The sequence below is a fragment of the Meriones unguiculatus genome, chromosome 17 (assembly GCF_030254825.1).
Source record: "Meriones unguiculatus strain TT.TT164.6M chromosome 17, Bangor_MerUng_6.1, whole genome shotgun sequence".
In the NCBI taxonomy this organism is placed as follows: domain Eukaryota; kingdom Metazoa; phylum Chordata; class Mammalia; order Rodentia; family Muridae; genus Meriones; species Meriones unguiculatus.
The window spans coordinates 90,579,263-90,606,660 of NC_083364.1; the positions used below are offsets into that span (position 1 = coordinate 90,579,263).

General features: G+C 37.8%; 1 protein-coding gene, 1 long non-coding RNA gene and 1 pseudogene across 2 annotated transcripts; all 3 read right to left on the bottom strand.

Moving 5' to 3' along the window:
- Positions 1-381: 381 nt before the first annotated feature.
- Positions 382-26,256, bottom strand: LOC132648599 (uncharacterized). The gene is made up of 3 exons (XR_009587031.1): positions 26,162-26,256; positions 19,688-19,775; positions 382-965 (listed from the first exon to the last, which is right to left on the bottom strand). It is a non-coding gene; the product is annotated as an uncharacterized LOC132648599 (long non-coding RNA).
- Cldn17 (claudin 17) lies at positions 6,177-8,863 on the bottom strand. The gene has a single exon (XM_021629413.2). It carries the CDS (start codon positions 7,218-7,220, stop codon positions 6,546-6,548), a length of 675 nt encoding a protein of 224 aa, XP_021485088.2. The 5' UTR covers positions 7,221-8,863; the 3' UTR covers positions 6,177-6,545.
- LOC110540444 (large ribosomal subunit protein uL24-like) lies at positions 20,506-25,644 on the bottom strand (annotated as a pseudogene).
- Positions 26,257-27,398: the final 1,142 nt, after the last annotated feature.

Here is a 27,398-nt window from a genome sequence, read left to right on the forward strand (position 1 = left end):
ATAACAGTAATTATACATTACATTGACATACTGTGTTGTGATTAAAATGCTTTCACAGTCACTGCCTCACTTTATCCTCACAGTGGACCTACAAGCAGAGGGAGTGATTATTATTATTATTATTATTATTATCATCCTCCTTATTGGGAGAGGAAGGGAGCTATACATGTTTCTGAGACAGTGGAGGAACAATGTCCTCACAGTGTGTCCTTAGAAAGGTGAAATAATCTCCTTCAGTATTGATTTCTTTCTGTAACTGTCAATTACACAATAGAATAAATATTCTGCCAATTTTTTTCCATATGTAAAGTTTACTTTAAATATAGTTCAATTTAGATATAGTTCATACAGACATTATATGTGTATGTATGTCACTGTTCCAACAAAAAGAAGATTGAACCTCAGTTTGGCTGGAGGAAGCACACAATGAACTCTAACCTCCTAGGCCAGTGTTTGGTCTACCAAGACTTTTGGCCTGTGCTGGCAGGTGAAATCATGGGACAAAGTGTGCTTTCAATAAGTAAGTATATGTGAACAGAAAGCAAAGCAGTGTGCTTTTCCAAAGTGTATAGACAAGTGTCAATAATAATTTAAAAAAGGAATTAAATTGTGAAAGATGTAACTTAAAATGAGATTATTGACAAGCATTGAGGATCTTAATGAATTAGATATTTTAGGGATAATGAGGATGAAAGCCATTGCAAGGGCACAAAATGCAATGTGATGGAAAATCAAAGGTAGAAGGAGGTAAGGCAGAGTTTCTAATGTGGATTTTGGGCCAGGAATAGTAATAGATACCAGAGAGTGTGAGGAAATAGTTGAAGGGCAAGTTTTTCTTAGGCAGGTTAGGTCTCAGAATCACTGCAGGAATGCAGTATGGCATGAGTCAGGGATCTTGACCGAAGAGGATGTGTCCAGAGACACTCTTGAGACAGAAGTCGGAGAGTTTCATCAAGTTGGCAGTCCTGGGTGGGAAGACAGGAGAAGAGGGATATTTAAAATGGCCCTGGGGTTCTCAATACCTCTGAGAACATCCATCACCATGTAAATGTCAGCGCTCCTAGTGTTTCTCTTCAAGATGAAACTGGGCATTCCCTTTTGTTTTCTGTCCCTTCTCATCTCTTATGGCCTCTTTTCCCCTGCCCTACTTCCTTCTTTACTCTTTATAGTTTGTGGAGGCTCCCAAGGTCATGTTTCCACTGGCTAATGATACAATTTCAGGATGCTGTAGAACCTTAAGGTGGTGGGAAAGAGCTGGTGAAAGCAGATCTCTAGGGACCTATCCTACAGTTAGAGCTTGGACCTGTGATTCTTCCCTTGTTCTCTGTGCCTTGATCTGCTGTGATGTGGAAAGATTTTCACATGTCCCCTTATCATCACTCCTTTCCTACCAGGATGGACTGAAAATCCTCTGAAACACTGAACAAAAATAAATCTTCCTTCCCTGGTTCTCTGTGTTCACAGTAAGTATATGTGAACAGTAAGTATATGGTTCACACAGAGAACCAGGGCATCACAATGATGCCCTGCTATCCAATCTAACCTATGCTTTGATCTTTCCTTGGATATATGATTGCTTCTTCTAATCTAGTTGACACATTTCTGCCACATATTCCCAGAGTTAACTTTGTTATTCATGGTGGGTGTTGACAATTAATCCTCAATGAGAGAATTCTTTGCTCTATCAGGTGTGTAGAGTCTGCACTCATAGTCAGCATGTACCCCAGGATGCATCGGCTCCAAACACAAAATTGCAATCTTAACTTAAAACATTACAAAATTGATTTTTGTGACTTGACTGTACAATTCTCAAGCATATGATGTTACTATGTCAAAAGGTCAGATGAATCTGAAAATGTCAAACACACCTTTATCATATAAAAAATATCAGTGATAATTGTTGCAGCCTGATCTACTTTTTAATCTTTGAAGTACTTATTTAAGTCATCATTTTTGCTAGAAACTTCAGGGCTTGTCTAAGTCACAATCTCAGTTGAGACCACAGCTTTGCTCCATTTTAAAGTCTGTTTTTTGCATGTTATTTGTCTTGAATTGTTCCTTAGTGAATAATATCTACCCATTAAATAAATAATTTCTTGGAAATCCTCTTTTAAAACAACATTAAAAGTGCAAGACTACTAAGGGCTCTGATTTCCCCTAGGTGCCATATCTTATTATATGCTGATTAAATTTTTCTTCATTAATTCATGAAATATTCATTATCTCTGTAAATTGTTGCCAGCTCCCAAGTGCCAGGTGTTTTGGCATACACATATAACTCTTTTAAAGAGTTGTGCTTTGTTAAAGTAAGTTATTTAATGACAATTTCTTTCAGTTCTCTGGGTTTGGGGTGTGGCAGGTATTTGATTGCAGACTCAAAACCCACATGGAAAAGTGGTTCCAGCTGGCACCAGACTAGATTCTTTACTCATATTGTCTGGTGTCCCTGGTACCAGAAAAGTTTATGGTATTCTGCCTGCTACCAGATGAGCGAGGTAAACAGGAACCTAGCCACAAGCCTTGAAATCTACAATGGTGATCTGCCTGCATGATGTGCTGCTGCAGTAGCAGCACAAACATTGTAGGGGTGACCAACAACTATCTTAATGAATTTAAGGCCCTCTACACAAGATGGAACCATGCTGGACACTGCTCCAGCAGACAGGAACCTGGGACTAGACAGGCCATGGACTGGTGGGAAAACCAAATACTGTTGTTCTGCTAAAGGAACATCAATAAAATAAGTCCTAACAACATTCTGCTCTTCTCAGTATTCTCACAGACCGTTGCTCCACTCAGCCATTATCAGAGAAACTTTCTATGTTGAAATGGGAACTAATACAGAAACCCACAAATGGACAATGTTCTGAGAATGACGAACTTTAAAACACTCAGTCCTAAATGAGATATCTCCATCAGATCCCTTCCCCCAGGGCTCAGGAAGCTATGCAGAGGAAGAGCTCAAAAGATTGTAAGAACCAGAAGGGATGGGTCACACCAAGAAAAGAGTGTCTTCCAGACACAACAGGACTGACAAACACATGAAATCATAGAGACAGAGCCAGCATACATATGGCATGAACAAATTTGAGTCAGACAGAGCCCTGGTGCTAAGAGGGTTAAGTAAACGTGACCTCTCATCCTTAACCAAAAGCTATCCCAACTAACAATTTGCAAAGTAAACAAACAAACAAACAAAACACTCAGTTTTTTTCCGAAGGGTATATGTGACCACCAGTAGATGGCCAACACAAAAACAGCTCAAGGATAGTTTGTTAGATATTTCGATGCTGTTGTTTTCTATCACTTTGTTTGGGCATTGAGAAAGTCAGGCCATTTTTCCTTTTTTTCTTTAAGCAACAGTTTTTATATCTGGCATTATTTAGAAAAGTAACCAATTAAAGATGATACAGAAAAGAGCCGGCATTTAGATAGTTTTAATATTTATATCTTTAAAACAATTCTTATTTTTACAAATGTTAATGTAGTTATATCATCCCCCCCATGGTTTCTATTCTCCAACCCCTCCATGCTTTGTAATTTGTTGTAGGTGATGTCCCTCAACCAAGGATGACAGTTGAACTCCATGGGGCAAAGGTGAAGGGACTGATCTTGGCAGAAAGACAAGGATACAAAGGACTGCTCTGAGGACAAATGACTGTGTGCTACTACTGACTCAGCCTCAGCATCAGAAAAGACTGTCACACTTGCAGGCATGTGTGCCTGTGCGTGCGTGAGTGCATGTGTGCATGCATGCCTGTGTGTGTGTGTGTGTGTGTGTGTGTGTTAAGGGGGTGATATTCTTCACTCGCGTGGTGGTCTAGTTCTGGCAATCTAGGAAAGATTTTCTACCTGTCAAATTAAACAAATCACGCTAATGTTTCTTACCTCTTTATTTCCCTATATCCTACATGGATTGTTAAAACACAGCCATGCTCCCTGTCATGTAAATCAGGGACATAGCTCTATATGTCCTTGGGTTTTTGAATCAGCTTGAGAGTTCATCGTTTTCCTAAGTCCTGACTTCAAGTATTGGGATATATATATATATATATATTAGAGAGAGAGAGAGAAAGAGAGAGAGAGCCCTGCACCTAAGTGCTCTAGAGACAATGATACTTAGTGTCTCTTAATTCTGCTCTTCTGCTTTAATTTTTTATAAAATCACTCCATAATCGTAAATTTGAGGAAAAATAGCTTCACTGATCCAAGCTGCACTTTACTCACAGCTGCCTCAGAATGCACACACTCAGACTGAAGAATAACAATCACTTTTATAATTTGTGAATTCTTTTGTTTTATCTCTGTTCTAGAGGAGGAATGGACCCATACTGGTTAAAACTGCAACTATTGTAAGTCTATACATTGTTTATGCATCCTCAGATATTTATTTTGTCTAGACCTAGTAATCATATTTGCATATTAGAAATGTTATAAATTCTGCATTGGTTTCATGAACTTGATAATACAAAGTTGAATGCCACAAAGTTGAATTTCAGTCAAATCTTAGAAAATGGAGATATGTTTTTTTTGTATAAGCTGGGTTTGTGATAAGTAATTTGCATATATCATGTGTCTTGAAGTTAACTGAAAATTTGTAAGTGTGTTTTGTTGTATTAGAGAAAATATCTCAGCCCACTGTAAGATAAAAAATTAACATTTCAAAAGTATGCCTTAATTAATGGAAAGGCAGGCAACGAATCTGTTAATGAGTTTTGCAGAATATTCAGTATCTAACACTATCTCATGACTCCACCCAGAATGAAACCTTTTACTCTCTGATTCACTGGCCAGAAGAAAGATATACTTCATTTAGGATTAAGGGCCCATTCTTGTAAAGCTAATTATTTCTAGGTGAATCAAAAGGTAAGACAAATGACTACCTGACAACCTTTAAGCACATGTCTTCATTCTCTTGATGGCTTACCTCCTCAACTGCGTAAGATAAATGGCTCCTTCTCAGAACAACAATATTAGGTTTTTACAGGTAAAAGAACATAGTCAGAAAACCTCGCTGACATGACTTTTTAATTTTTTTATTGCTTTTATTTGAAAATATTTGCAGTTATGTTCCATGTCAACTTTAGCATTCCTAATGTTTCAAATGTAATTTTGTTTTTGTAAAAGGCTTGAATTATTGAAGATTTGGTTCATTTGTAGAATAGAGGAAGAGTTTCATACAGGACCTAGCTTTGGGTTATTGCTAAATTAATGTTCCAGTTAATAGGTTAACTCTTAAGGATAGATATGCATTCTCCATCTAATCTTGTAACTAAATAAATCAACATCATTGGAATACATAGCTATTTTATTAGCTTATTATATTATGATAACATGAATAAAAATCATTTGGTGAACAAATTAAAACTTTTATGAAGTTACATATGGAATATTAATTATTTTATTTTAAATAAATATATTGCTTAAGGATTAATATTGAATGTGTAAACACTAGCATAGCAAAGCTATTAGAAGCTACCTACAAGAGAAGATTTCCTTACTAACAGTTTATATCCATATCCTTCTCTCGTGCCCAATACCATTTTTAAGAACACATGGTATGCAAGAACTGAGAAAATATGTTTCAAGCAAAGCAAAATGCATCAACATTACTGCTTGTCTATTAGAGAATATAAAAAGTAGGAACTATTTTAGCTCAACTAATTATCTGAATAACTACCTTAGCTCTTTATTTCTCTTTGCATGTTTAGACCTGTACACTGATTAAACAGGACCAGGAACTGGAGCCATTCCTTCAGTGCTTCAGCCTGTGGATCCCTTCAACAAGAATTTTAATTGTCTTCATTTATCTCTTTGCCTAATCCAGATGAACAATTCTGTTTGTTTGAATGTACAAATCATAAACCTTGAGAGTGCATTATTTTAATTTATAAATTATTTTCTTTGAATGGCTGGGTCCAAGAAAAATTAACATACATAAATTGGAGACTTTGAAAATCATTTTACATAGAAAAACCAGAACCCCTTTATCCTTAAGAATGTTGAATTTTTCATGTTTCCCAGAAAAAAATTAATTATTATTAGTCATTTACATCCTTTGAAGAGTTCAACCAAAATTATTTAATCTATAAGTTTTTCAGGACTACTTTTCTACAATTATCACTTAGCATTTACTGTGTATGTAATAAAAAATGGAGTGAAAAATAACACGTTACCTTTAAAAATATGTGTATGCTTTATTGATAGGGATTATCATTTGAAATTTTACTTTCTTATTAGAATATATGACAAGCAAAAATGAGAAGAGCATTACCTCATGTCCATAACTGAGAATATACTTGATATTTTACTATTTAAGTGGGAATAAATACTGAGTTCAACAAGAGTGAGCACAGATAATACATAGGGAATCACAATGTCCAAATAAGTCATTTATATTCCTACCTGAGGGTTAAAAAGAAATCAAAACTGTTTTCTCAATTTAAATTTGCTATGAAGTTCTCCTGCCTGATGTACTCACAGTTTCTGGGACGACTTTCTAAAACACATGAGCATAAGCCACGGGCTGACGTTGGAAGCGAGCCTTAGACATAGCTGGTGGAAGTTTTGCGAGGCACTGTCACCCCCCTTTGGTTATCTTTTTGTGGCACACGGCATGTGGAAGCTGGGTATCTGTGCCACTGTTTCTTTCTGTTGCAGCAGCAGTAACCACAGAGCAGCCCTCCTCCAATGAAGAGGACAGCAGCGGTCGCCCAGCCAAGGAAAAGAGCTCCTCCAAGCTCTCGCTTCTGCCCAGCATGGACGGTTGGGTCGTAGAAATCCCTGATGATGATATTGGCAGTCCAGGACACTGGAATCAGAACGAAGATACCGGTCAGAAGGAAGAGTACTCCTGAGGTTCCCAGCAAGTAAGCTTTGACCCTCTCACTGGAGCTGGTGCACTGAATCTGTTTCATGCCACAGATGCCGGTAATGAGAGCAATCAAGGAAAGAGCTCCAGCCACACACATGAGCGCGCGCGCGGCTTCCAGGACTGGTGGGAGAGCCAGTATGGAGTTGTAGAATTTGCACTGCAGCGTGACCATGGCTTGCTGGATGCAGTTCATCCAAAGCCCTTCCCAGATCCTCTCAAAGATGATAATGTTGCTGCCGATGAACGCCGATACTCTCCATTGAGGCAGAAGTGTTGTGCCAACCGTCCCAAGCAAACCAAAGAACCCAAGAACCAGTCCAGCAATCTGAAGAGGATAAAAAGCCATTGTGTTTTCTTTGCAGACTAGTCCAGCCTGGAAGGCTGGAAGATGCTCAAGATGCAGAATGGGAAACTCTTCCAGGCTAGAGGAGTGCCTGGTCTTCTCCACTCCTGTTTCCCATGATTAGTACGAATCAGCAGCAGCGGCTGGACTTGGCCTAACTTGAAGTACCTGTTGTAAATTCATGTGTGCTGTTCCCGCACACACCTTCATTTCTGTTTGGTTTATTCACTAAGCATATATAATTCTGTCCCAGCCAATAAGAATGTAGGCAGAGGTGTGTCAAGAAATACTGCCTTCAACTTTAGAGATGCTGTTTTAGAGATGTTGTAATTAAGTACCAAAACATCCATTGTGCATTGCTAATTACAGAGATGAAAACATTCATCTAAAAAGCATTCTGATATGAAAGTATATGTGGTTAAGTCAGAATTTGAAGATGCCAAAACTCTGGCAGTTTTTCTGAGATAAAACAAAAACCGTTCTGGGCTTTGGCTACCAGTTTCTTCTTGTGCGAAGTCTCTTTTCCAAAGGTTGTTCATCAACTCTGGATTCACTATTATTTATGACTAGAGAGAAATGTTTACCTATATGACATCAGGACATCTAATAAGACTAGGAATACTTAGATTTAGGAAGAATCCTTAGCAAGGGATTGAAATTTCACAATTACTCTTCTGATCCTGAAAGGAGGGAACAAGAAGATTATTACTTGTAATTGTTTGAATATATTAGCAATTATCCTACTAGCTGCTTTATGGCACCTCTTCCCCTGCTGAAAGACAGGGGTACACAAACTGTCATTAGGTAGTTCTTCAATGACAGCTTGAAATTCATTTTGGAAGCTGAAAGTTGACATTCCAGTTTTTTGAAAAATATAAAGTTGCCATTTGAGCTGCAATATCACTCAAAATTCTCATGCACATCTCTTCATAGCAAGAAGGTATCTTTGCAGTTTAAAAGCTACATCTTTTACTAGATGAAGAAGATGAGTTCTACAGTGTTCAGGGGTGATATCTGCTCAGAGGAAAGCTTTGAACTCAATCCTTGCATTTCCTCCCTATATTTAGTCTGCTACAAGAGCAGAATAGGGAGAAGCATTTGTCGAATACTTTCATATGAATCTGACATTTGGCACTACCTTTTCCCTATTTGTCTCAAATTGTTTTGAAGCAAAATTCAACTGGGCTTCCTTTGAACATTGTGTATAACTTCTGCATTCTGGAATGTGCTTTCCCTGAGACTCTCAGTAGGGAGCATGGACCTTTTTAACTCTTTAGTATATCTCAAGGGAATCAATTTAATCAAATGTAAACAAGTCATTCAGTCTTTCCTTGGAAGATATCACAGTGTGCAGATGATCTTCTATTCTGGTGAGATACAGAGCAAAGAATTAATGGACAAGCCAGCACTCGCAGACTTCTGGAGTCTACGTGTTCTTAGGATGGATGCTCCAGGAACTCCCTGTCTTCAGCGTGTGACTCACTGAGGAAACAGATGATCTGAGTAGTTGACATCTTCCTGTCAGCAGACAGAAGGAAGGGCTTTAGGACCCTTTGTTCTGAGTTCTGAAGTTCAGCCTTTCCCACCCTGCCAGGATTGGGAAACAGAGCTCTGATTTTGCAACCTTCCACTCTTCTTCCTTGTTCCCCGTGCTTTTCCTCATTCCAACCCAATGTCAGCCCTAACTTCACTTTGTTGTGGAAATTTCCAGACTGCTGTTCTTTTCCAGCTGTTTGGTTTCCCCCTCAGTGAGACCGTTTGGCTCCTCTTAGAAGTAAACCCAAGTGAGAGTGTGTTGACTTAGAACACAGTGCTGTGTGCTGCATATAAGACTAATCTCAGAATCATAAATAGTTGAAGAGCCTTTGGCTTTCGTGCTTAAAAGTCACACCTAATTCTCACACTGCCTTCAATTCTTTGTGCTGAGGAGAAAACATTGCTTTTCCCTCAATATTGCTGAGACCCTCATCACCTGCAACCTGCTTTGGGGACCTTTCCAGTCCTCCTTTTTCTCTTTGCACCTGAACCTTTTTTTGTTCTTTGAATTGTCCTTTAGAAAATAGCCATATACAAAGATCTTCCACCTATTTTTTTCTTCTGAAAAAAAATATAGTTTTAACACAGAATTCTCCCCATTTTCTTTCTTCCCTCCAACTCTGCCCATGTCTCCCAACACTATTACATTGATAGTTTCTTTTTCTTTGATTATGATTATTACACACACACACACACACACACAGACACACACTTATATGAATTCACAAGTATGCAAATTATCATGCTGACTCCTTTTTGTTCTTTTTATCTATATTGTTTCAGGCCTGACTAATAAAGGGACTCATCTCTATGTGAGACTAATTCTTCCTCTTTCAACAATCATCACTTTCTAGTAATTCCTTTTCTACAAGTGGGAACCCTTGAAGTCCATCACCCCCTTCCACGTTAAGATGTCTACTGAGATTGCCATTGTTGCAATCTTGTTTATGCACCCATTTCCAGAAGGGACTGTTTCACAGCATAATTCCTGGTATTCTGGCTCTCAAAATCTTTCTGCCTCCTCTTCCGTGAGGGTCTCTGAGTTAGAGATTCAGGAGCAGTGATGGATATGTCCACTGGGGCTGGGCTTCTCATGATCTGTTGGCCTACTCACCATGGCCAGTTGTGTCTCCATTTGCTATAACAAAAAGTTTCTTTGATGAGGGATGGTAACTATATTCATCTGTGGTTGTAAAAATAGGATTTAGAATTTAGTTCAGAATTATGACGGTCTAGCAAAATGGTGGTAGTAGATTCTTTACTGTTCCATGACCTCATTAGTCCCCAGAAGTAGGATATGATTTTAACAGCAGTCATGATTTCCCTCCTACTGAGGAGAGTAGTCCATAAGATCGCTACCAGTTATCATTAATATGTAAGTGTCACTTATGTACGTTTTTGGGTATCATGTCACACTTGTCATTGTTGTGGTCCATAGATGTAGCTGAGTGAGGAGGGCCATTGTTTCTTTCCTTTGGCAGGCTGCATAGTATTTTCTTGTACCATGGAAGCTAAATCAAAGGAAGGAGGTTTTCAGAGAAGATCCAGCTTGAATCACCCAATTTCTGGGTTCTAAATGTGCAGTGTCTTCAGCAATAGGAGTTTCCCTTCAACCTCTGAGAGGCAACCATGGGATAAATATTCTATAATATTCTATAAATATTCAATATTCTATGTTGTAATGGGAGTCACTTGGACTCCTTTGAGACCATGTAAAAGGAAGTTTCTCCAGCATGATACTGGGGATTTTGTTAGTCTATGATTCTGTGGAGAACATTGTCAACCCAAGTCTCTTAGCTTTCTTTAATATATCTTTGTTTTTGTCTGTGTCTGTATCTGTATCAATGATCTCTAAATTCTGAACCTACATTTCTTGTCGTATATGAATATACATATTTTGTTTCACTTGCACTTTTGTCTTCTACCTAACATCACTGATGCTCCAGGATACAGTAAATGTGACAGACAATCCAGACATCCTATCTACTATCACTAATGAATCCTTCCCTAAGTTTGCTTTCTGGGTCTTTCTGTAAAGATGATTATCAATCAACATCTGTTTATGAAAGAGTAAAGAATAAATGTTTGAGGAAGAAATTCAGTCTTTTGATATTTTGGCTATCCATCTTGAGTGGACTTTTGAATCTCTTCAAATAGACATTTCTAGTTCTAGGAGAAAACATAATGACAATGTGGCTGACTTCATGGGGCTTCTTTGAAGATTACATAATGTGTGCAAAGTATCTGGCCTCTAATAAACTCACAAAAATGTTTGCTATTAGGATTCACTTTATTTGCTCTTCTTATGTTATCAGGCTTGCTACCTCTTTAACCTTTTCTCATTCTTTGCTTCTTCATTTGAGAGGTGTAGTTAATCTGTTTTCTTTCAGAGCTTCATATATACCTTAATACACCTGTCAATCATATACTCTTTCTCGGGAATATCATGTGTGTCCAGGGTGTCTGCTATTTTCAGATGGGGTGTAACTTCTGAATTTTTTATGTCTAGCCTGCCCTCTTTCTCATAACTCTCATTCCTTTTTATTATCTTTTTCTTCTCAGCTCTTGAGTGAGTGGGAATTTACGGGTGATTCTGTGATATTATACCCAAATGTTCCTTCTAGTGGCTAAGAGGGTTGTAACAAGACATTCTAAGTGGTCAGACTCCTTCAGATGCTGCCTAAGGACAAATGTACACCCAAGTCATTCTTTTTTATGCAGGAAGCTCATATCTAGTGATGACTCAATCAGGGAATGTAAAGGGCCAGCCTGACAGCCCCAACCAGGGATTTAAAGCAAGTGGGTATTCAAGCTCTGGAGTCCCCTGTGTAGTCAGCTGAAGCCTTTATGGTATGTGTGCCACACTGGACTGCTCTTCTGTTCAAGTCTCTTCCCTCTTGTCCTTGCTCAGGCATTGATCTACAGGAAACAGGATATATTAATCTTTGCAGTTTAGTCAGGGCCCTAGGAACATAGTCATTGATTGACACCTTATTCAAATTTATTAATTGTGCTTCCTGATATGATGTTTCTCTGGCTTAATTTAGCCAGATATTCCATTTTTGATATTTTTGATATTCCATTCTGAATCATATTAGTAAGGTTTATTTAGTCATTTTTTTCCTATGGTCTAACTTATTTTGTCTGTATGTCATGGAAAAATTATGAACACCATGCTAAACTAAAACTGGACTATATTTTCATCTTAATTCCAAGTTTCCAGTGGTTCTTCACAGCTCCAGAGGATAAATTCAAATTCTTTGACATGACAATATGCTTGAATTTGGCCCCTGTACAAATCTAAAACCTGGTTTATGATAATCATTCATTATTAAATCAAATGTCCTCACAGATTTTACATTTTAGTAACATAGTATGTATTAAACAAGTAACTACACTAATGCATACCATTAAATGTGTATTTATGGATAAAATAATGAATGGATAGAAAATAAATAGAATGCATCTCAATTATAAATAGATGAGAAGACTTTGGATAGGAAATAGATAATTAGACCAATAGAGATAAAGGCAGGAGAATCAGAATAAAGTGAATTACTGAGACCAATAGTAGATTGCTAAAAGAAGGCCTTGACCAAGGCATGCAAGGTCATATGACCATTTTAATTATGTAGGATTAGTGCAAAACCAGTTAAAGATTCTAAACATACAACAGACACTATCAAGTTTAAACCCACATTAAAATTACAAAAGAAAATCGCCAGTCACCAAGACAATATAGCTACTTCAAGGGAGGGAGACACATCAAAATGAACAGGAAGAAACCATGTAGTTTACTTGAATAACCCAGGCGAGAAATAATGAAAGCTGCTAAGTGATAGCAGGGAATTGCAAATGGATCTATCTTATGCATAGGAGGTACAAATGCTGAAGATAAGAGATTTAAGGTCATGCCAGGCATGGTGACTCATACTGGTAATCCCAGCACCTGGAGAGGCAGAGGCAGACAGATCTCTGTGAGTTCAAGGCCAACTTGGTCTACAAAGCAAGACCAGGACAGCCAACGCTACACAGAGAAACTCTGTCTTGAAAATTCATGAGAGAGACAGAGAGTGCAAGAGTGAGAGAGAGAGAAAGAGAGAGGAGAGAGAGAGCTTTAAGGTGGAAAGAGGTGTCAGAGAGGACTCCCATATAAACAGTATAGCCTGTATGCCCACATGGGTATACTTATTGGAGAGTGTGTATTCTCATATGCTGAAGTACAATTACCATTTTAGAAAAAAGGTCAATCAAACTGAACTTTTCTCAGATTTAAAATCTGTGTTGTCTGCCAGTCGTCCTAGTAAAGAGTACTTGGAATTGGATGTTTTGGAGCTTGTGGGCAGTCTAGTCTATATTCTTAAAAGAGTACTTCCTGCTCACTGATATTTCTTGTTAGGGTGGTCTGTGTGAGGAATCTGACAATAGATGGCTGACTTACTCTATAATTTTGCTACCATGAGATTCTTCTTTTTTAATTAAATTTGTATTGTTTTATACTAATTACAGTTTATTCACTTTGTATCCCCTTCTTCAGTCCCTCCCAACCCACTCTGCCTCCCTTATCTCCTCCCATGCCTCTTTCCAAGTCCAAAGATAGGGGAGGTCCTTCTCCCCTTCCATCTGACCCTAGCTTATCAGGTCTCATCAATACTGACTGCATTGTCTTCCTCAGTGGCCTGGCAAGGCTGCTCCTCCCTCAGGGGATGGGGGTTGATCAAAGAGCCAGCCACTGAGTCCATGTCAGAGACATTCCCTGTTCCTCTTACTAGTGAACCCACTTGGATACTGAGCTGCCATGGGCTACATCTGAGCAGGGATTCTAGGTTATCTCCATGAATGGACCTTGATTGAAGTATCAGTCTCAGAAAAGACCCCTCTGTCCAGATATTTTGGTTCTGTTGCTCTCCTTGTGGAGCTCCTGACTTCTCAACAGAAACTATGAAAGCCAGAAGGGCCCGGGCAGATGTTATGCAGACTTTAAGGGACCACAGATGCCAACCCAGACTATTCTACCCAGCAAAGCTTTCAATCAACAGAGATGGCGAAAGCAAAATATTCCATGACAAAATTAAATTTAAACAATATCTACACAGCAACCCAGCCCTACAGAAGATACTAGAAGGAAAACTCCAATCCAACAAAAATAACTACACCCAAGAAAACATATGATACAGATGACTTTCACAACAAAAATTAAAAGTAAACAAGTAATAAATCATAGTAACGCCACCAACTCCACAATAAAAGGAACTAACATTCATTGGTCACTATTATCTAGCAACATCAATGGATTCAACTCTCCAATAAAAAGACACAGACTACCGTGAGATTTTTAATGAATTCCTAAATAATCTGATTTACTTTGAAGACATTTTAACTTTTCTTTGTGTAGATGTGTCAGTTTTTTGCTCAGCATCTGATTCAAGTGAATAGGACCAAAGGTATATCATATACAGGAAAATTAGACCACTGAAATATCATATTTAACTCATCAAAATCTGTTTACTTATCCATGTTACATATAGACATTTTAATAAAATCATTTATGGGTTCCCCATATGCCTACCCCAAGGAAACAAGAAATCAAAATGTCATAAAATTTATCCACAAAATATGTTCCACATCGTAGTTCTATTTCTGACTTTTTGAGAAATCTTCACACCAATTTTTACAGTGACTGCACCATTTTATGCTTCCACCACGTAAGGGTTACTTTTTTGCCCCTTCCTTGATAGCCAGTATTTGTTGTCTTTTGACTTCTTGATGGTAGCCATCTGAGCTTGGTGAGATAGACTCTCAAAGTACTTTTAATATTTACTTGCCAATTCTTTTTGGGGAATTGGGGAAAGTTTGAGACAGTCTCTCTATATAGCTATGGCTGTCCTGCAAGTTACCATGTAGGCCTGGCTGGCCTCAAACTCCAAGAAATCGACCTACCTCTGCTTCCCAAGTACTGTATGTAGTTAAAGGCTTGGTGAAAGTCACTATGCTTGGCCTACTTTCCCATTTCTTAATGATGTTGACTACTTAAAAAAAGATATCATGTTTTGTATTTATTTTGAGTGTTCTCTGTACAGGACACCCTGTTTTTAAATTATTCCCTTGATATATTGTTGTTTAAGGTCTTGGCACAGATTTATTCTTCATAGATATAAATTCTCTGCAAGAGGTAATGCTGGAAAAAATTCTGTCACTCTGTTAGCCAGCACATCTCTCCTTTTTTTTTTTATTTTAAACTTTTTATAATTTTACTAGTGATTTTATCATGGTAAAGTAAGCCACAATCCCAGTGAGAATTCTCACTGTTATTGCTAGAAATGCAAGGAGCCTGTATTTATTTTCAGCAGGTTTTGGTATCATTTTTATTATTGCCCTTCACAAAAAGCAAAACAGAAACCACCTGAGCCTCTAAGAGGGGGATCAGATGTTATCTGCCCTGCGCCCTCTGCAGAGGAAGAAACCACACAAAGTGATTTGCTCTGAGGTCAGCCAGCCCTTTAGTGGCTGGGGTTAGAACTTCTAGCCTTTAGCTGTCCACTCTGCTGAAATTCCCTGGAGCTGGGTCCCTCAAGGCCAGCACATCTCTTGATTGACCATTTTTTTTTTTTGCTGTTCAAAATCTTTAGTCTGATGAGATTCTATTCGTGAACAGCTGGCCTTGTTTCCTGGCTGACCAGGGTCATATTTAGAGTATCCTTACATATGCCTCTGTCTTGTTCAGTACCCTATACCTTTTCCTCTAGTTGCAAAGTTTCAGACTTTACATAATTGTCCTTCATTGATTTGGAGTTGAGTTTTGAGGGAACTGAGAAATTAGAAGCTAGTTCCATTTTTTTTTTATAATTTTTATTTTTATATTAATTACAGGTTATTTATTTTGCATCCCAACTGTAGCCCCTTCCTCATTCCCTCCCAATCCCACACCCCCTCCGTCATCTCCTCCCTGCCCTTCTCTAAGTCCACTGTAGTTTCATTATTTTACATCTAGAATTTAGACATCCAGTTTACCACGCGCGTCTAGAATTTAGACATCCAGTTTACCACGCGCGTCTAGAATTTAGACATCCAGTTTACCACGCGCGTCTAGAATTTAGACATCCAGTTTACCACGCGCGTCTAGAATTTAGACATCCAGTTTACCACGCGCGTCTAGAATTTAGACATCCAGTTTACCACGCGCGTCTAGAATTTAGACATCCAGTTTACCACGCGCGTCTAGAATTTAGACATCCAGTTTACCACGCGCGTCTAGAATTTAGACATCCAGTTTACCACGCGCGTCTTGGCAAAGTGCTGTCTTTCTTCACTATATATGTTTGGCAACTTCCAAAAAAACAAACCTCAGATGGCTGTAATATGTCATTGTATTGACTTATATCTGAAGCTTTATTTATACCTCTTATGGACGGGCATGCTTCACGCCAGTGTCGTGCTGGCTTTATTACTATGGATCTGTAGTACGACTTTCTCTTGGTATGCTAATACCTACAGCATTATTGTTTTGTCAAGGATTGGTCTCACTATTCGTAAGTCTTTTGTGCCTCCATATGAATTTTTCATTTTATTTCTGTGGTGACCAACATGGTGTTGATTAGGATTGGGATTACACTGATTGTGTAAATTGATTTCGATAGGATGGTCATTTTCACAGTAGTTACTATTTAAATCCATGAACCTTGAGGGTTTTTCTATCTTCTAATGTCTTCCTCGATTTTTTTCCTTAGAGTTTTAGTTTTCGGTGAAAAGGTGCTTCACTTTCTTGGTTAAATTTGTCTCATATGACATACGTACTGTGACATGCACACATGTCCACTCCTGGACATGGACACAAAAATCTCTATAGTCTACTACAGAACCACTTTCTCATCCATGTTCATTGACATGCTGTACAATAGCTAGGAAATTGAATCAGTGTAGATGTCCGTCAACTATTGTATAGACAATGAAAATAGACACACACAATGGAATTATATTCATGTGTAAAAAAACAAGATTATGAAGTGCATTTGCAGGGAAGTGTTTGGTACTAGAAACAATATATGCTGAGTGAGGTGACCCAAGTCCAGAATGTAAAGGGTAGATTTAAATCTTAGGATTTGTATGTTCAACTTGGAATTTGTGAAGAAACTAGGAATCTTTGGGATGAGGCATGCCTTAAAAAATGGAGACTAGCAGAGCATAAATTGTATGAAAGTGGAGAAGGGAATGCAGAGAGTATAAAGGTTTCAGCAGGAATAGAGGATGGGGATGGGAGAGATCAAGAGACACAGAAGGAAGGTGAATAAATCAACACTCAATGAGAAATCCATTTGGACATCTACTACTTAGTAAAGCAATTAAACAAGTTTAAACTGAGTTAGAGGGGAGAACCCCTGCATAGGTAGATAATGCTGCTACTAAAATCCATTGCTTATAAAACAGAAACCTCCGTGCAGCTATAGATCGTCTCCTTAGGAGCTGTCAGTCAAGGAGGCCCCACTAGGTAAATACCAGTCATCTACTTGCCTCTAAGGTTCTTAGGTGCTAAAGAAACCAAAACACAAATCTGCAAAAAAGTATGCTTTTTCTTGATGAGTACCATACACTCCTTCCTGCTGACATCGGAAAAGACAGCCTTCACTGTGGAATAGAGTTATCAACATCCATACTGTAAATTCTCAGGCACAGTGAGCCTGGGTGTTCCTTGTTTCCAGAAGCCAACATCTGAGGTCCAGGTACTCAGGTCTTCAGACTTTACTCAGTGGCTCTTAGCACTCACTTCATACTACAATTCATTTGGAAAAATTATTTGTGCTAATTACTGCCCCCACCATCTATTAAACTGGAATCTGAGTTACACTGTATCACCAGAAATATCTTAAGAGTTTTAAAATTTTAATTATAATTTTTCCTTTTCCTCTCTTCTCCCATTCCCTCCCAAGTTTGCTTTAGTTGTATCATTATACTTACTTTGGCATCTTAGCTGAATCCTGTAATTAAGACACACAGAAAAATACTGCTTGGAGTGTCCTGTGATATTACTCATTGGAACGAGGTCTTACATTTTTGAAACAGAGTCAATCTATATCACAGGGTGACCTGAAAGTCACTACTTACCCCAGGCTGGCCTCAAACTTGTGGTTGTACCCCTGCTGCACCTTCCTGAGTGTTTGTTTTGTTTGTAATTAAAATCGTATATGTGGAGTTATTGCACATACAGCTTCATAGAGCAAATAAATTAAATCAAAATGGTTTATGGTGGGTCTAGGTGTCATCACATATTATGTATCTTAGATGATTTTAGTGTGTAGCTGAGGTTGAGAGCCAGTGGCTGCTAGGAATGGCTAGACGGTATGTTCTTAAGGCAGCTTTTCATCAATAAATATTTTCCCAATAGTGCATTCAAGTCTTGACAGTGAACATGTGGTTATAGTCTATGATGAGAACCTGAAGTCTAAATATTTTTTAAACTTCATTTTAAATGAGTAGGTGATAAAAGCTTTGAAATAAAGATAATAGTTTTATTGCTCTTATCTCACTGTAATTAGGCACTGATATTTCTGCAAAGCAGAAGGAGGGCACAGCACTTGTCAATTATAATTAAAAGGCTTCTGCTGGGGCTTTAGCATGGAGCTTAGCAACTGGGAATTATGCCCAAATATCTTTGAAAGTAAGTGTTTAAATAAATATTTATAGTACAAAATTACTTCAATTATGTTCAGAAATAAAATGTGATGTAAACATTTATATTTGTGGTTCTTCCAAGAATTATAAAATCAATATTCTCAACAAGTGAAGCACAGATAATACTGTCCGACTTTTAATATTTAAATCATTAGTTGTGTTTGGTAAACACTCTTCAAGTGTTTGATATAAAATACTGAGTGCTCTTTTTTTGAAAGAAATGTATACTTTCATAATTTGTCCTCCATTTGTCATTTTTTATTTGTTATACTTCAGGCATTATAAACTACCACAGCAAGTGATCATCAATCACTGTCACCTTAACTCTTATTAACAACAGAATCTTCTCCATCTGACCCAGTGTTGTGAGGTCAGCTGCTGGCACTATACCCTACATAAAATATTGGCAAATTGAAACAATAACGTTAAAACCTACTCTTCTGCTGTTTATCACCATTTTTATGTCCAAGGATCTGTATGAAGGTGAGGCTTGCTCTGCATTTCAGTGTGAATAGAAGAAAATTTCAGCTAGTTCCTTCTCGTGTTGCTCAGTCCTTCTATCCAAATGCAACTCCATGACTGTAAACTCTACGTATGGACTATGACCACAGTTGACCTTTCTTTTAAATTTTAATTAGTTAATTTTAATTTGATGTGCATTGGCATTTTGCCTGCATCTATGTCTGTGAGGGTGTCAGATCCTCTGGAACTGGAGTTACAGACAGCTGTGAGCTGCCATGTGGATCCTGGGCATTGAACCCAGATCAGAAGACAACCATAGCTCTTAACTGCTCAGCCATCTCTCCAGCCCCAGTTGACCTTCCTTTTGCACAGCTTAAGAAACTCCAAACTAAATTTAGCAACTGCAAATGTTCATAGCTTACTGTCAAGTGAATATAGGAAAGATTGGAAATAATTCAATCAGTAAGCATATTATTGAACCTATTTTTATGTTATAGCACGTAGCCACCCTGAAGGACATCAGAGGCACTTTAAGTTGAAATGTTGAACTTTTTCACATTAGGCAACATCTCCCATCTGTGTGATCCTTCACACAGTCCTAATCCAGGATGTTAAATCATACAGAACTGGGCAAGAGTAATTGCCACCCAGATAATTCAAGATACCAGAAACACTCACTAAGCCGATGAATGCTGACCAAATAGTTTGCCTTGCAGGCTCCTACAGATGTCCATTTAAACGACACCAAATGCCCATTAGCCATGTTTCCTTATAACCTCCTTTGAGTCAAGCCTGGTGGTACTTACCTAAACTTACACACTGTGGAGTAGAGAGAGGAGAATCAGGATTTCACGGTCCTCCTCAGCAGCAAGGCAAGTTCAAAGTTAGCCTGAGCTACAGAAAACAAAACAACGAGTTAGCACCCTTTGAGATAAACTAAATGGTAAGCTTATTACGTTTCAAATAAACAATAATTTTTAGAATATTTTGCTTGTCAGAGAGGTCAAGGTGATTATTTGTGTCCTTTTAATATACTCCATATCCATATTCCCCTATTACTGTTGCTGTTAGGGGACATTTGTCACCATAAGACCACATTGGAGTATTATCAAGATTAGTGGATTATTTCCAGTTCACTAAACTTCAGTGAGTGTGCTTTCCCTCCTGTCTTGCTTGTGTCCTGTGTTCTTGGTGTTCTGGTGCCTTTGATATTCTGTCATATTTTCTGTCTTGTTGAGGACCAGGTCAGTTGAGGAATAACTTCTGATTGTTTGTAGATACATTTAAATTTCAAATTGTGCGATGTTTTCCCATGATTAGACCAAAAGCAGATAATCACAGAATTAAGGATAAATCAGATGACCAAGACAAAGTATCATTTTCATCATCCCATATCCAGAGCATAAATGATCAGCATTTATAACTGCTGAAAGCCTGTTTGTCCAGCTAGTGTGATATTTGTAAGATTTCTCTGCTGTGGAGTTACTCTTTCCTATTTTCAACACTGTGCTGCATGAAAAAGAAAAAGGAAATAAAGGAAGTCATACACAGTCCCACAGTCCTTTTTTATTTTTTATTATTTTTTTACTGAAAGTCTTTCCTGAACATTGTCTATGAGAGGTCTCTACCTTTGTGTCTTCTCTATCGTTTCTTCCTTGTATTTGCCATTCTCCTTTCCTACTTGACAAGACGTGGCTTTCCTTCCCAGGATCTTCTTTTGGTCTTTGTCCAGCTCTAGCCTGGTGATAACCATCTTGCTGGAGTGGATACCCACATGGATATTTGTGCCATTAGCTTTTTCTTGCTGCAGTAGCTCAATGTAGATAGCATATTTCTTCCTGTACACCTGGACCACTTTGCCAATCTGCAGGTCTTTTTGTGTCCCCAGACAACCTGAACTTCATCATTTTTCTGTCTCACTTCTTTGGAAAGAGGCAGATTCTTCTTCAGATGTGAGATGGTGCATTGAAAGGCCACTTGCAATTCTTGCTTGGGTCAGAAGTCACTACGGGGCTGACCTTCGTTTTGGTGGGTGTGACCCAGCAAGGCCACAAAAGGAAAGAGCTGCAGTACTTATTCTAAAAGAAGAATATTCATATAAATTGTTTCAAATCCTCATGCACAAGACATTTGTCTTTTCTCTATTAATTTACTCGATCGTTTATTTGTACAAGAAGAGAGTCACTGGTTTTATTTCATTCTTTGAGCTATAATCTAAAACTTTTTTATCTTGTTACTCAAATTGTTCAAGTTGTCTCCAACGCCCCTTTAACTTATCAGTTTCTTACTTTCTGGGGCAATAAAATGTTCTATCTTCATCTTCTATACATCCTGTTTCAGCCCTAAATTGACAACATGTTTAAGTAGCTCTGCCTACTATTGTTAGATAATGAAATTACAAAGCAGCAAGATCTGGGTTTAAATATTGTTTATTGCTACTATGACCTTTTTGTTTTTATAAATCTCAGCTCATATAGCTAAGAAATATATGTCTACTAACATGTATATACACACATACATATGAACACTTTGCCTCAAACCCTTCCAATTATTTATCGCTTGTACAAGCTAAGTGAGGATAGACAAAATTTATCTCATTATTTATTGTCTTGCTAGCAAGTGGTAAAATTTTGTAAGTTAGCACAAAATGAATGCTGAATAAAAACATAAATGTTTGGCAACATTATTTACTAGAAATAGCTCTACTTAATTAAATTTTTATGAGACGACTTTTATACTTGAATAGCAATCTATGGCTTGAAGTACTTAAGGATTAAGGGTGAATATATTTTAAAAAACGTGATAAAGCACTTCATGTAAATATTCTACATGAACTGCTAACTTATATCCAGTGTTATCATTTTTTAAATGTTCTGTTGGTATATTTCATACAATATCTTCCTGTTCATAATCATTAGGACAAAAACTAAATTCACAAATATTTTACAGATGTATTTGGTATTTTAAAATTACCTTCAAATAACAGTATGTGTAAGTGTTCATTATTCTTCCTCTTTGCCATTACTGGTGAAGGTATGAGAAAACAAATTTCAATTTTCAAAGTTAAGTTAAAATATGTTCTTAGTAGAACATACCTTTCTTTGATTTCTGGAGAGATTAAATTACTTTTAATGCCTCTTCAACATTTTAATTTTTTTGTTCATTTTTGCCTTTGTTGTAGGTATTTAACAATTATTTATATTAGTTAAAATCAAGATAACTATGAAATCTGTGCTGTAGCTCTGTCTGCTGTTTGTCCTGTACTGTTTCTTGTATTTCATTTCTGTGTACATGCTTTGTATGGTAGTGGGGTACCCTGGTGTGCTGCAGGCAAAACTGTGACAGTTTCCTTTCATGCTTCCATTTTCAAAGTCAACATTTTCTCAAGTCAAGTCTTTCTTGACATTTGTCAAGTCTTTCTTGACAATTCTAGGCCTTAAGAAAGTTTTACTTCTGCATGGATATTTTAATGGATTGTTCACCTTTGTGTACTGACAAAGGTGAAGCTGGAGTGATAGCTCAGTGGTGAATGTTTGTAGGCAAGCATGAAGACTTGGGCTAGATATGGAACTCAGGAAAATCTAGCCGTGGGGTCACATATCTGTGATCTCATATAGTGAAATGGAAGGGAGAGCAGAAGCTCTGGAATCTCACTGGCTAAGCAGACCAGTCTACAGCGCTGTGAACACAAGGTCCTTCTCAGATGTCCTCTGACCTATACATGGACATCAGGGCATGTATGCATCTTTTGTCTGTCTCTTTGTCTGTCTGTCTATCTATCTCTCTCTGCTCCCCTCTCTTTTTCTCTCTCTCTTTCCCTCAAATACACATATACAAAGACAAAAAACATAAGCAAGTATATTTGTATTCTTATTATATGTATCATACACACTTAGTGAGAGAAGGACTTAACTATTTTGTATTCCTTATTTTCCCTCTCTCTCTTTTTGAAGCAACCATTGGTTTCTTATTATTTGGACAGATTATGTTTATTCTTGGCTGTGCTCTACCTAACAAGCAGGATATTGCATCATTAAAGACCAATAGAACCTGTGTTCCTATATGGAATAAAAATATTGGGGACCACTGAACATCCCAAATACTTTGCTTTTAACCAAACTCTGGTCTGTCCAAATATTTCTAAACTACTTTGTTTTCATTTCAGTGATTTGATTTTATATGTTCCATTTTCCAGCTCACAAAACCTGAGTACATCCTTTCCTCACCTTTTTTGTCTTCCAGTGCACAACCCATCAAAAAGTCTTATTATTCTATCCACAAACCTATTTCCCTGCATTTACTGAAGATATCATCTCCTAAATTACCGTATCAGGATTAAAAAAAAAATCTTTACTGCTGCCATTTTGTTCCCTGCACAGATCTGATCTCATTCTTACTTCCTTTAATGACTTTCCATCATTTATAGAAAAAAGTCTGGTATTTGGCAGCATATGTTGCGTGATAATTGCCTTATCTCTCTTTGCTTAAATGTTCTGTCTAAAAACAGTTTCTCTTACTCATAGACATTCACTCTACACTTGAACATCTCTCTCACTGTCTATAACTTTATGTTTTTGTGTTGATAGCTCATCACTATCAGACATTTTGCGATGAAATCGTGTATGTTTTATTGATTGACAACTAAATATACTTACAGGGTCAAGTTCTCTCTGGTGTATTCATACATGTACCTTTGGGAATACAAAGAGAGAACCTGTCTCAAAAAACAAACAAACAAACAAACAAAAAACCAAACTTCTTTCTTTTGCTATCTGTATTGGCAACATAAGAAAACACACTGTAATATGGGCTACATATTACAGTGGTATATTTTTGCTGAAATTGATAAGAAGATTTTTTGTTTATGTGTGGTCTTCAGGTGACCAGGTCCTTCAATAATGCCAGCCAATGACATCATGGAAAGATAGAATATGGTGGAGATTCAGTAGAAATTCAGAGAAAGGAGAAATTTTCTTGCAATTGTAGATTTCACATCCTAAGGGTCTCTAAACTCAGAGGGTAATGTTCTCTGGGCTAGCAACTTAGGGAAAGCACTAGAGAAGATGAAAACCACTAGGCAGCCTCTGTGATCCAACATCCCAGCCTTGGGTATATATTTAAAAATAAATGACTTTTTGGAAAATGGGCTAAAGGGGAAGTGGAACCCAAGGGAGTTATAGATATCAAATTCAGTTCTGCCTTCTTCTTGCTGTAATTGGGGTGTCACGGTGCTGAAGTCAAGCCTCCTTTCATCTTCATGCTGTGCCAGTCTGTCAGGTAGTGCCATCTGAGTCTGTGTGGCATGCTGAGCAGTGCTTCGGTAGGCTAGAAAGGTGGCCATGTGCATAAAAATCAAGAGTTTATAAAGAGCGGTAAGGCTACAAAACAGGAATTCCACAAGAAAATTTGTGACCATCTGTCCCATGACTCTAATGCCTGAAGGAATGAAATACTGGCATGTTTTTTGCATGTCTGACTAGGTCAGACTGATTTACATATGCCTGTGTGTTGATCTAAGTCGTCAGAGTAACCACCTATGTTTTCACAGACAGACAGAGGCATGGCTAGCCTAGCTTTGTTTTCCAGAGTTCTTGGCATTAAGAAAACGATTAAGAATAAAGCAAGAGAGATATGGCATGTTCTCAGGAAGAGTAGGCTAAGATGAGATGATTCAAGGAAAAGAACTTGACTTCAGATGAGGAAAAGTTCATGAGATCCTCTTGTAATCACCTGTTATTAATTCAAATGAATCATCAGTTTCAGTCCCTGAGGTTGAACACCAGAGTTCATAGAGCATGATCTATAGAAGGAATTCTTCCTTCTTGGGACATAGGAAATCAGAAGAGGTTTTTTGTTTCCTTGGTGGTTGGTTGGTTTGGCTGTTTGTTTTCATCATTGTTGTTGTTGTTTTAATAAGAGCCTACAGGCCCCTGGAGGTCTAAGGAGTGGGTGGAGTCAATTAAAAGTTTCCAGAGCTGCTCCTTTATGGTGAAATCAAGAGGTGAAGTGGGGTGTGCTGTCCTTGTAGACTGTGATGTCTGTGAGCTAATTTAATTCGAGGGAAACCAACTGAGCCAATAGTTAGCAGAAATAGGGGTGGTAAAGAGGAGCACAGAGATAATGAACAGATTTATGATCTCAAAGACTCATATCTGTTTCCCTCTTGATGTCTCTTGTTAGTTGTATGTGGTTTACATTGTTGAGTAATTCATTTTATTCCTAAGTATTTTGTAAGTATTAATGCCATTCCGAATTGGGTCTTGTATTCACTATAATTTTAAAGTATAAAATAAGGATATTACTAATTTAATTTCCCAGTAGCTAATAGCCTGAGCTATATGCTTAGTTTCAATATTTGTTCAGATTTTTAAAATGAGGTTAACCAAAGATGGTTGTTTGGTACCAGAAGGAAGCTCACAGTTCAAATTTTGAATTTTATTTTCACTAGACTGCATACTGATAGATTTCAAGGATCAGGTATTTCCATCATTTCTATATTACCTTTACATAATATACTAAAAACAACTGTCTTTAAAGAACTTTTGACAGTCTTGTCAGACATTTTTCATGATATAATGCTGAAGTTCTGCTTGTATTCTTTGGATCAAGCTTATAGATGTGTAGAGTGTCCTACATGGCACAGCACAGTTCCCAGGGCTCTGAACTCAGCACTTCTGTATGCTGCATGGAGGTACATTGTAATCACAATCTTGAGTGTAAATTCTGCATTCTTCATTTTTAGGAAGGCTTCAAGAAACCCCATGTGGCTTGTATTATTTCTGTTATTTCAGAAGAGAAAACTAAGCATGCCACACTAACGCATAGTTTTATGAAGCTAATACATAAGCCAAGGTTCACCCTCAGGCAGCATGGCTCAGAGATGCATTTTATAACACTGGCTGACACTTTAAGTTTGTTTCATTTAATAAAATTTAGATTTACACCGCCTTCCTTCCCAAATAAACTGTGATTTTGAAACAAATAAAAATTAATAATAATGTGTAATTATCATTAATTTAATTTGATAATGATTCATAAAATGTCTATTTCTTCAGTTAGTTTATTATATAATTAATTTGAAAGAGGCTGTTTCACTGTGAAATGTAAGTAAAGACTATAAACCACTGCTTTCTGTCAATCTGCTTATCTGAGTGGCTCTTTTTTCTCACTCAGAGCTGAGGACTGAACCCTTGTACTTTATACGCAAGCACTGTATTACTGAGCTATTTCCCTACCCCAGAATGTGTTGACTAGGCTGGCTTTGAACTTGTGAATCCTACCAGCATGCATCACCAACAGCATTTCCTGAAGTGTTTTTTCATGGTCATAAAAGCTAATCATGAGGCCAGCTGAAGCTGATGTACTGTCCATCTCTGCTGGAAAGCATGGGCATTTTATACCTAAGGGGGAAAAAAAAAAGACACAGGTACTCTCCAATCGTTTCAAAGAATGTACACAGGAGATGATTCATTGAGACCCTCATGAGTAGCTATCATCACAGGGCAGATAAATCTTTGTAAGAGAAGAGATAATTAAAGCACAGCCTGACGAACAAAGGCTTCATGCTAATCGCCTAAATTTACAATATTTCCGAGAGAAAGTGAAGCTGCAGGTGTTTCTGGTATGCTCAGTTGTGAGAACAGCTAGAAGAGAGATCAGGGTTGCAACTTCTCAAAGGCATTCTGAACTCAATAGCTGAAATGGCGGTGGGGAGTGCTCATCCTAGTCACTTGGTGCCTGAAAAATGCAGAGAGATTAGGAAATTTCCCGTGGCACAAAAGGCAGTTGGCGAAGAACTCTGAACAGGAAACTGCCAAAGAGACTCTGAATCTCCAAGCTGTTTATGCAGCTCGGAAACTCATGAACGGTGTTTATGAGAATAGGAGGTTCAAGGCAGTAAATTCCAGGAGAGCCACTGTTAGTTAGCAAAGGCAAATTGTGTGGACCTAACAACGTCTCGAGATGAAGTGTGCCTCAGTTTTATTGGAATACAAGATGCAACTCAAAAGAACCTGGAGAAGCTGGGTGTCCCCTTTGCTTGATTATGTGAGTCCCAGACAGGCAACATTGCTCATCTGATTCCCTCGAGTCAAAGCTTCCTATGTTAAGACTGAAGCTTATTGATATAATCCCTCCTTGTGTGAATTCTCATGTACCAAAATAGGAAAAACAGCTTTCAGGATTCATTTGCGGGTACTTCTGCAGCCTTAATCAAATTAAATTTACTTAGTGCTCTTTTTCATCTCTACGATTTTGTCAAATGTATGATCATTCACTTTTACCTGAAAACTTCCAATTGCTGCCAACCCAGCTAAACTTCCAACTCTTTCTAAATGCCATCACAATATCTATCTGGGGCATCTGACTGGTAAAAGCATCCATGAATTTCCCAAGGTACAAATATGATCTTTTTCTTCTTCAATGAAAACCTGTAGTATAGAGCTTTCTTTACCTTTCTTTAGGACAGCCTGGCAATTGGACCAGAGTGGACCAGTGAGGGCCAACTCTCCTCCCTAG